Source organism: Melanaphis sacchari, unplaced genomic scaffold (genome assembly GCF_002803265.2).
Source record: "Melanaphis sacchari strain LSU unplaced genomic scaffold, SCAv2.0 Contig4_pilon_pilon, whole genome shotgun sequence".
Lineage (NCBI taxonomy): Eukaryota > Metazoa > Arthropoda > Insecta > Hemiptera > Aphididae > Melanaphis > Melanaphis sacchari.
In genome coordinates, this window is record NW_020271335.1 from 3,468,940 (window position 1) to 3,479,806 (window position 10,867).

The 10,867-nt window shown below is 24.1% G+C and overlaps 1 protein-coding gene across 3 annotated transcripts; it reads right to left on the reverse strand.

Moving 5' to 3' along the window:
- Positions 1–4,066: 4,066 nt before the first annotated feature.
- LOC112598843 (GDP-L-fucose synthase) lies at positions 4,067–9,540 on the reverse strand. Of its 3 annotated transcripts, none has more exons than XM_025345479.1 (7): positions 9,340–9,540; positions 9,076–9,210; positions 8,905–9,019; positions 6,380–6,508; positions 5,046–5,259; positions 4,518–4,646; positions 4,067–4,389 (listed from the first exon to the last, which is right to left on the reverse strand). In XM_025345479.1, exons 2-7 carry the CDS (start codon positions 9,207–9,209, stop codon positions 4,145–4,147), a joined length of 966 nt encoding a protein of 321 aa, XP_025201264.1. In that variant the 5' UTR covers position 9,210; positions 9,340–9,540; the 3' UTR covers positions 4,067–4,144. The 3 variants fall into 3 exon arrangements, with proteins under 3 accessions (XP_025201264.1, XP_025201263.1, XP_025201265.1); XM_025345478.1 differs by having other exon boundaries at positions 9,336–9,540; XM_025345480.1 differs by lacking the exon at positions 6,380–6,508 and having other exon boundaries at positions 9,336–9,539.
- Positions 9,541–10,867: the final 1,327 nt, after the last annotated feature.

A 10,867-nucleotide genomic window follows, 5' to 3' on the forward strand; every position in this document is an offset into this window, starting at 1 on the left:
CCATCGTCCACTGGATTCTGCAAGCGACAACTGGACTTCATTTTTCAAAGGGCTAAACCAGTGTTGTATTTTTATTTGGATTCACGTGTTCAGAGAGTTTTTTTTTATCTGTATCACCTTACCTTTTCTGAAAAGCGTAACATATACACTATGCATTGCTATGAATCAAGTAAGGTTACTATTTACTCCATAGTATTATTATTATAGTTTATATTATATTAAATTTATGTTACAATGTACCTACGTGATAAAATTATCAAATAAATGACCTAGAAAGCTCTCCGGAGGCCAAGAGGAACGAGGAAGGTAATAACGTGCCTTTAATATTTGTACTTGGTAAGTGATTACAATTTCCAGAATTTACAGATATAACTAATATAAGTGTAGGGAGATATTTAACAGATCCAGGCTTTCCTATTTTAGATCTAGCTACCTTTAAGGCACTGCTTTAGCCTCCGCGCTTATAAATTTTAAATGTCCTATTCTTCTTCTTTTTCTTCTTTTTCTTCTTCTTCTTCTTTTATTTTCGTGTTATTAAATATTATATTCAACGTTTAAAAGATCCACACGAGAAAATAATCATGACAAGTTTTTTAAACGTATATGTTGCTATGTAAGTATCATATATATTTAGGACACTGGAAAGTACAACATGCAAACTACAGTCATATATGGATATACCTACCTACTAATAAATACTATGTGTAGTGTATGTACATGATATATTTTGAATGATGCATAATATTAATATTAAATTATGTCGATAGACGATAACACTATTGGTCCATCGTTTAAAATGTGATAATTCTAGTGTTTCAGTTAATATATTATAACGAGGTAAATATTAATATAATACTATAAATCTATTACATAGGTACCGGCAATCTCGCTGTTCTCCTTACTCAATGAGTATAATGATAAAGGTCGACTGTCTTCGCAAATTTGCCCGGTAATATAGGTTTATTATTAGGTATAATTAAATAAGTAGGTATCTACTTTCGATTAACAAAAACCTAATAAAAAAACTTGCAATGTATTTAGGTCAACATAACAACATATTTTAAGGATAATTACTAGAAGTCATTCACATTCTGAAAATATATTAATTCTACCAAATTCTATCAAATGGTCAAATATTATTTTTCAATCGACCTAATAAAAATAATATCCCGAAATGAACTATTGATTTTGATGATCTTATAAAAATTACCTAGCTACGTTACCGGACTAATCAAATGCATATAGGCAAAAAAATCATCATCTAAATTAAAAACATTGAGACATTTAATTGAATTCGAGATGAGAATATATAAAAACTCCTAATAATTTTTGATAGTGTGACTAAATTATTATACAACACGCAAACCAGATCGCATTTCATCGGCCGATCTATATTTGATTTTAAAACAGTAAAATATAAAACGTATGGTTCAATAGTTTAACTTCAAATACACTAAAGGAAGGTGCGTACCTATAAATGCGTAGATACCTGCAGAATAAATATATTAATAGACAATATCACAAATTATTTATAAATGATGTGTTAAATATACTTGATTCCTAGTTTGGTAAGGTTTTAAATCAAACGTAAAAATAAATAAAAATAATTTATTACTAACACATTTTTTTTTTAACATTATGCATTTATTATGTAGATATATTTCAAAAATTTTAAACGCAATTTTCTATGACCGTGAATAATATAATTATTGTAGTAAGTACTAAAGTACCACTAAATACTACCGTGCAGATGGCCGTATCGAAATAAAACATAACAAATTGTTTGATAATTATAAGAACTAAAAATACAGCGATTGAAATTTTGAAAGTTAAAAGGAACTCTTATATACGGCCAGCAATAATTTATTGATAATACTTACCTAAATTCTTACGAAAAATACCTAGATGAAAAAATTCGATTTTTAATTTTGAGGGTGGTTATAAATATAAAACTAAATCTAGTTTGTATTTTAGAGAGGTATTAAAATTCAAAATTATTAATTAGAAAAAAACAAACAAAAATTTAGGAAAAACGGTCAAATCCAGTCCTCGACATAATTTTTTTTTTTTTAATTCGAAAATGAATTACCACAAAAATCTAAAATCGTCACTAAATGGTTAGGTTATTAATAAAATTATTATAATTTTTTTGTAATTAGAAATTTATAAAAAATATCTATTTATAACTACGTTTTGAAAATTTAATAAAAGGTTCTTTAAACGTTTTGCATGTTGTTTAAAATATAATTTTTTTATCGGAAAGTCAAAGTATTTTTTATAGCCATTTGAAGTTCAAATTTTTATGACATTGGATATTAATCAGTGTAATAACTACTTCTCCTCAAATTTATTTATCACACATTTAGTTTGTTTGTTCTTAAAACCAAAATTTTAAACAACTATTCTTTAGTGTGGGTATAGGCTATAAAGCTTAAGAATTTTATTATCAAAAAAAAAATAAAAAATAGTTCATAAAAATTTAAGTTGTACTCTTCGCTTGTAAATTATTTAGAATTTTTTTGTCTTCATAAAGAATGTAATATTTTAATTTGGTGCTATTATTAATATAAATTTTTTCTCAAAAATAATATTCAAACTAACACTAAATTTTATTAGAATCATTCGAGAAATTGATTGTATTGCGCCTGATATTGCAAAATACAATAATATAACAAAATCAAATTTGTAGGAAAAGTTTAGCTTTTTTTCAAGCGTTTTTGTAACTGAATCAACTAATTTTTCAGAGCCTAACCAACTTTCATCCATCACTTCTAATAATAATCTTAACTCAAGTAATTTGTTTATTGATAAAAGTGAAATTTATGAGTAATTAAAATTATTAAATAGGTACCTACTCTGTTTCAGGTTCACATGGTGTACTCTTAACTTTTCTTAAAGGTTATGATTAGTACTAGTATATTTTCTACATTTAATGATCAAAACATTTTTAAAAATAGGTTATTTTTCTGATTTAGTATAGAAAATGTTATTTGTGACGCAGATACATAAATACAGTGACAAACATAATAATACTAATTATAAACCAATCTTTTCAATTATTTCTAAAATTTACAAGCTATAAAACAATTATTTCAAAAAATATATCTTTAATCATTTCTTTCAATTATTTATCATAATTAATATGGCCTTTAGACCAAAAATATTCATTTTTACAGATATTTTGCTTTATTAATCTAAAATTCTAACTTCCTTCAATAAGTATGTTAAAATTGATTCCATTTACACTGACTTGAACAAGTTCAATATGTTATTCGTTAAAAATTATTTATAATATTAAAATTTTAAATGTCACCCTAAGCCTTTGCTTATATTACCCACACCACCTTGTGCCAAGCCTGAACACAAAATTGATGTACCTAACATAATTTTTTTATAAGATATTCTCCTACAACTTTTAAATAGATGCAAGGAATATAAATAAAGAAGAGTTTTATAAATTTGCTAGTAATGGTGTTAAATTATAATATATTTAAAACAGGTCACTCAATAACCAGGGTTTGCATTTACATTATTTACAATTAAAACGTTATTCAACTTTTGTGTTTATCTTTCTTCAGAATTAAAATTTTTAATATATTTTATAAATTATAACTATTAAATAATTAGAAATTAATTATTTCATTTAATAATTTACTATATTTAACGTATTGTGTTATGTTGTTTTGTGTTATTTAAATATTTATGTTTATCGTTTCCTGTTATAATTACATTACAAATCTCAATTGTTTTTTGTAAAATATAACGTTATAATCATAAAGTTATTATACAGTTTGCAAGCCCTGTTAATAACGAATAATCATGTTCAACATGAGCATATTTCTATAATACTTATTTACTACATTACCATTACACTTACATTAACTAAGCCTATTTTATATCATAAGGTTTTTAAAAATAAAATTTTAATTTATTACAACTAATGAACAATTAGAGATTATTTTTTACTTTAATATTACAATTTTAGTAAGAAAATAGTTTTGAGGATCAAATATAATAATTTACTTAATTAAAATTATTGTTTACCACATAATATAAATAACAGTACTTATAACAAAAATAAAATTCAAGATAAATTTAGATTTCTTACATAAATAAAAACATATTTTTAAATTAATCATTTTCTTTATGGTGCCACCAGTCGTGCTTGTTTATTATTTTTTTTGAACCATTCAACAGTGTCAGCTATAGCTGTTTCTAAACTGGTAAATTTAAAATCTGGTAACAATTTTCTAAGTTTTTCATTACTAGCAGTTTTTTTGATCTGACCATCAGCAGCACTAGTGTCAAATTCTAAAATTCCCTGGAAATTAAATGATTTTGCAATCATTTCAGCTAATAACCGAATTGTTATTTCATCTTTCTCATCCACTGCAAAAATACAAAAAAATTATTTCATAGACAATTTATTTTATTATCATCAAGATAGATTTAAAATATGGAAAATCATAGATATTTATATTGTGCTATAGTTATAAATATACATTCTCATCAAATACCTGATAAGATGATGGGTTCGACATCATTATAATTCCTTAAGACCCAAACAAATAATCTGGCAAGATCTAATGAATAAATGAATTGTCGTAAAGGTTTTCCAGATCCCAGTACTACAAATTTATCATGTCCTGAAAATTACATGAAAGTAGAGTTTCAATTAATAAATTACAGATTGCATACAAAAATTTGAAATTAAATTTATAATATTACTTTGCATGTAATTAAATTATAAAATTTATTATGGTATACATAGAATAAAAAACTATATTAACTATATTATATTATTTAATAATTGATAAAAAAATGAAATATAACATTTTAAAATAAAAATTTTCAAATAATAAGTGCATACAGTTAAAATATACTTTTGTACTTTTCTATGTGTTCAAAAAAATGTCAATAACTGAACAATAATAATATGTAGACTTGGATGTTCATCAGGTTTACCATAGTAACATTTATTAAAAAAAAAATGTATACATTATTGTTAATTGCATAATAGTAAGTTCCTTTTTTTAATAACTTACCATTTTCTATAGCTATGTGGAGTCGATGAATGAGAGCTGGAACCACGTGGGCATTTTGTAAGTCAAAATTGTCATGTGGTCCAAACACATTACATGGAACAACAGAAGTATATATTACTCCATGTTTTTCATAGTATGCTCTATTTGCGACATCTAACAGTCGCTTGGCATAACTATAACCAAAATTAGATGGATGAGGAGGTCCATTATGAATCTAAAATAAATTATATAAAACCAATTAAATATATAATTAATGTACAATAAATTTGAAGAAAAAAAAGTGGCTGTTTTAGCATGATATTACATTTCAATAAAATTAAAATTAACTGATATTATATATTTTTATATTACATAATGACAAAGTATAATATTTTGTGATAATATTTGTTGATAATTAGCTTATTAAATGCCAATAGTTGATTTTAAGCCACAAGAAAATTTCAGTAATGGTTAAAAATTTTAAGCTATTATTTCTTTCATAAGATACTAATTATTTTATAAAGAATCTATAATTTAAAGTTTAAATATGAAGTATCAATACTGGTTTATTTCATGTTATAAATTCAAAATAGAAAACTCAATTTCAATAATTTGGATAAAAAAATAAAAACCTTGGTTCAAACAATCAATTATTATTCAAATAACTTAATCTATCATAGAACTTGAATAATTTTAATTTTAAACTATATACTAATAAATGACTAACTTTATTTGAATACTTTTTAATAAACCATAAAAGTTTGAATGGTCTCAATTATTCGATAATACCCATAGTAATAATAATATAATCATTAATTAGTTAGTCTATACCTTAGATTCTTAACTTTTTCTGGTTCATGGATCCTTTTGAAGTATAAAATATAATCATAGACCCCCCTCCCCTTAATCAAAAAAAAAAGAAAATATATAAATAGATAAATTAAATTTTTACTTTAATTATTTTTTAATGATAAATTTAATACTTTATACTACTAATAACAACAATTATATTATATTATTGTAAATAATTGAATAATTGCTTTTTTTTTTTTTATAGTCAAAAACGCAATCAAAACAAATTAAATTTTTGGGTTATTTAAAAAAAATTCATTATCACTTCGTGGACCCTCGAGTAACCATCTACAAACCCCCCCGATTAAGAACCTATGGTCTAAATATACAAACAAGAATAATAGCATTTCTCTAAATTTTAATTTACATTAAATCTATTGTATTTGAAAATCATAATAAGTATACATAATTTATAAAAATTATTTTTTATAAATATGAATAATATTTAACTTCTATTATATTGAATTATATTTTAACATATTTAAAATTTTAAATAATAGTACCATAGTTTCATTTATTGGATATGATGTTTTGTCTGGAAAAATACAAGTAGATAGACATGAAACTACTTTTTTTACATTGTAATGAAAACTGGTTTCTAGTACATTATCGTTTATATGTATATTTTTGCGCTGAAATAAAATAAACAAATTAAATTGTATTGAGTGAATAATTCATTTATAAAATTAAATACATTGACATAATAATTATTGTATTATTATAATTTAAAATATTATCTTAAGTTTAATTTGTATATAATATTTATATAGTTTATGTAGTTATAGAATTGTTTTTTGGATAATTAGATATACAGTAGATCTTAGATGGCCTAAACAAGTTCAAAATAAGTGACATTCAGATTAGTAATTTGTCTGGTCTACTGAAGATTTTTGAGTAACTAAGTACTCAAATGATTAGGTAAGACATTTTGTCTACTCCCTTTATTTATCATATTATATATTATAATAAAAATTGTATTACAAAAAAAAAATAATAATATATTAGATCTAAATTTAACTAATTATTAGTAGAACATTTTTTTTAAGTAATACAATTTTTATTTCAAAAGCTTTTTCTAAATCTGTACAGTAACACAATTTCAGAGTTGTTAATGTTTTGATGTTCCAATGCTTCACCAATTACAAAATAGTATTCAGTTATTTCATAAATAAATTGTGTTACGGAAAGTTATGTAATGATATATACATTATTATATATCATTATTTAAATGTTAATAAAATATCCATACAGCTGCACAAATATAAATTAGAAAATATTACATCTTTATTCATTAATATGCCTTTTAGATTTAATAAAATAAATAATAAATTATCTGTGCAGCTTATTTAATCTAATTAATCAACAATAAGATTAAATTACAATTAATTAAATTATTCTTAGACTTAGAAATAATCACAATCATTGCAGCTATACAAATATGAGCTACTTAATAAATAAGATACTGATAATGAGTAGGGAACGGATTTATATGTAAATGCATATTTTTATTAAAACAAGATATTTAAGAATCAATAAGAAATGTTCATGATTAAATATAAATAAATAAAGAACAACCAATTCCATGCTCAGTCGCTTACCAAACACTGTATCAATAAATGAATAATCTTTTTCTGCGTCAAATTTTTACAAGTTTAATAAAATTTAATTCACTTTAATATCTTTTGAGTTGTTAAATATAATATTCTTGCACACCTCTTTCCACCCCATGGTTATCCAGCATCTATCACATCAAGTCGCATCAAACATTATAATTTCACATTTCAAGTATTTTGAAAGGTAAGTGAAAATTCATATAATAGATATTTTCCATACATTAGTTTATTCAAATGGAAAAACTCTCTTAATCAACCCCTTAATTTATCTTACAAGTAATGAGTTAAAGATAAACATTAAAAAATAAATAATATTTAAAATACTATCTCTTAATAATAAGTATATACCATATTTTTAACTTATTACAGTCAGAACAAATTACCTGTCTAGAGTGCCATATTATAACTGGACAATCGAGGATCTACTGTACATAGAAATATAGACATCACTACAACTATTGAGAATATTAAACCTAAATTTTTTATCTTAATAGCTCAAATATATATTAAAAAACTATAATGTATTGATAAAATCACAAATTATTATAATTACATTGGTATTTATCGGTTATCAAAACTACCTTTATTTATGTAGAGTTATTTAAAAATTATTAAAACTATTATAAAAATTAGGAATAAAATTCAAAATTAACTCAAGGAGAAAAATGTTTAGCGATGCAATTTAAAATACTTATTGTTGTTATAAAACAGATGAACTACAGAATACTGGTTATAACCATTTAACCACATTTATAATTTTATCAATCTCCAAACTGGTGCTCACACACCGAATATCAAAAGGTTTTGGGGATCTTCTAAATGGCACAACAAGATACATAAAGGTATAGCAGTTCAATATTTAAACAATTATTTGCTTGAATGCATGTGACATAAAAAGCATGATAATTATTTAGGCATTTTAAATTGCATGGCTGAACATTTTCTTTAACAAGATAATTATTAATTTCTAATTTAAAATGTTATTCCTAGTTTTTGTAAAAGTTCTAATAATTTTTAAATTATTAGTTATTACACATGAAGAAAAGTAGTCACTATAACCGATTAGTACAGTTTAATTAATCTTTGATCTGAATAAATTAAAATTTATAAATAATAATAAGTCTTTGGACTTAGAGGACATATAATTTATAACAAATATTTTTTTTTTTACAATATATATAAGAGATATACAATTTTTCAAAAATGAAGTATTTGGTGTTGTGGAATTATTAATATTAATATTTAAATTAAACATCATTAAAATATGAAAAATTATGGAAAATTTAAGGCATACTTATAATTTATATTCATATTTAATTATAATGTTATGTGAGCTATTCAATGTAAATTAAAAGTAGGTACCAAATCTTGGATTATAATGTACAATTTTTATTAATAATGTATACATTATTTACCAAAAAGTCCAAATTGTTGTTCATATTATGAAATAGACCACCAACCATAGCCGCCAAGTGTATGACATGTGTAGGTTTGTATTTTTCAAATAAATCTTTTGTCGCTTGAACATCACTGAAACAATTTAAATTGAAAATAAAATAGTTTGAACACCATTAGCTGTTATTTACTTGAGATCTGCTTCTTTTGAATTAGTAAATATCCATTTTTCATCAGGTAATGCTTCGTTTTGGGTCTCAACAATTGTTCTAATAGCGCTGCCCACTAGTCCCGATCCACCAGTAACTAAAATTGTTTTGGCCATTCTGAAAACATTATGATATATTGTTTAATATCTGTCAAAAATAAACGACAGCACTAACTTGTATCCAAACAATTATTAAGATATGCGATACAGAATTAGGACAGAAATAAATGTTATCAAACTTACGCACGAATTTGATATCAATAGTTATTCAGCATAAATAGGTGGTTAAGCAAATAAGTACTTGGCTTATGGATTTTGATTCATGAGAATTTTAAAATTAAAAACAGATTACGTGTAAAGTAAACTCTTGAATAACATTTGATTGTTGAAAATGTTTACTATTTACTATTTAGTATTTAGCCGTTCATAACTGTTGTGTAATGATAACATTTTTCATAAACTGTTATCAGCTATTGTTATCATTGGGTTTCACAATTTTAAAATCAATAATTTAAAATTTAAATCATAATGATTTATTTTAGTAATAGTTCATGGTTTAGGATGTAAGTAAATTTTAGTCCATACTTGTTTAAACATAGACAATCTTAAACCGCGGTGATAATCATAGACACTATACTTAATAATATCTCAAGGTTAATAGATAATAGTATCTATTAATCTTGATAACATCTCTCCCTCTTCTCTATTGATCAAAATCGCGGGGGCGCAGCTCCGTCCCGTTATTTTACTCAATATCGTTCAGTTTTTAATTTTTGTTACTATATTTCAGTATGTTTTTAAAAACTTAGACGAAATTTCGACGAATTGACGTTTAAAGCCCCATTTTATGATTTTACCGACGTTTTAGCGATAAAGTTTTATTCGCGTAGAGGTAGAGCTAGCCGTGTGAAAGCCACACTTATGCTATTTATATTCCGATTTCGTGAACGAAGGTCAAAATAATGAATACGAATATGGCCTCCGAACAACTTAATTTTGTTTTTTAATCGTTTTAGTCGATCTATTTCGCGTTTTTTACATCCGTTTTATGTTCCTCTTCGCAAGTGCGGGTCATTTAAACGCCGTCCATGTGACGTTTGTGGCTGACAATGTACAATATAACATAGTTAAATTTCTATTTTTGATTCAGTAAATTGCATTATTTTCATTACATAATTTAATTTACATTGTCTTATCCCTGATAATCTAATCATAAAATTATTAGACTTTGTTTAACTTCAGGTTGTGATTGGTGACATAGAAGTGTTTGTAGACAATTAAATTTGATTCCCTCTGCATTATATGCATCTACTTCTATATAAAGAATATTATCTTTCATTAATATAAGTATATTAAAAATGCATAGGTGAATAGGTTAGGTTATTTGAAATAGTTAAGTAGCACATAAGTACACTTAAAGTATATTGCCAGTGTAAATAGTTATTTGAATATGTTATATTTATTTAATAATCAAGCTTAGGTACAATTACAATTAAAATTGACAATTAACTTTCATTAACTAAGTACATATAAAAAACTTATTTTTATCCAGCTATTATGATTTGGTTTAACATGCACTATATAATATAAAAGTATACGGAATAGTTTATTAAAGTAAGGTAGTTGAATAGGTACATGCGTAGGTAGCTCATAAACTATAATGCATAGCTAATATTTCTATATTATAAATTAAATAGATTATTATATACACCTACAATTTGTAGTTTATCTAATCAATTAAGCTCATTAAGAGTACATTTATTGCAAACATTATT

Coding starts and splice junctions, on each gene's coding strand:
- LOC112598843 (XM_025345479.1), bottom strand. CDS start 9,209: ATGGCCAAAACAATTTTAGTTACTGGTGGATCGGGACTAGTGGGCAGC. Junction 9,020..9,075: donor TCAAAAGAAGCAGATCTCAA/GTAAATAACAGC, acceptor AAATTGTTTCAG/TGATGTTCAAGCGACAAAAG. Junction 4,390..4,517: donor CGAACCCATCATCTTATCAG/GTATTTGATGAG, acceptor GTATTTTTGCAG/TGGATGAGAAAGATGAAATA.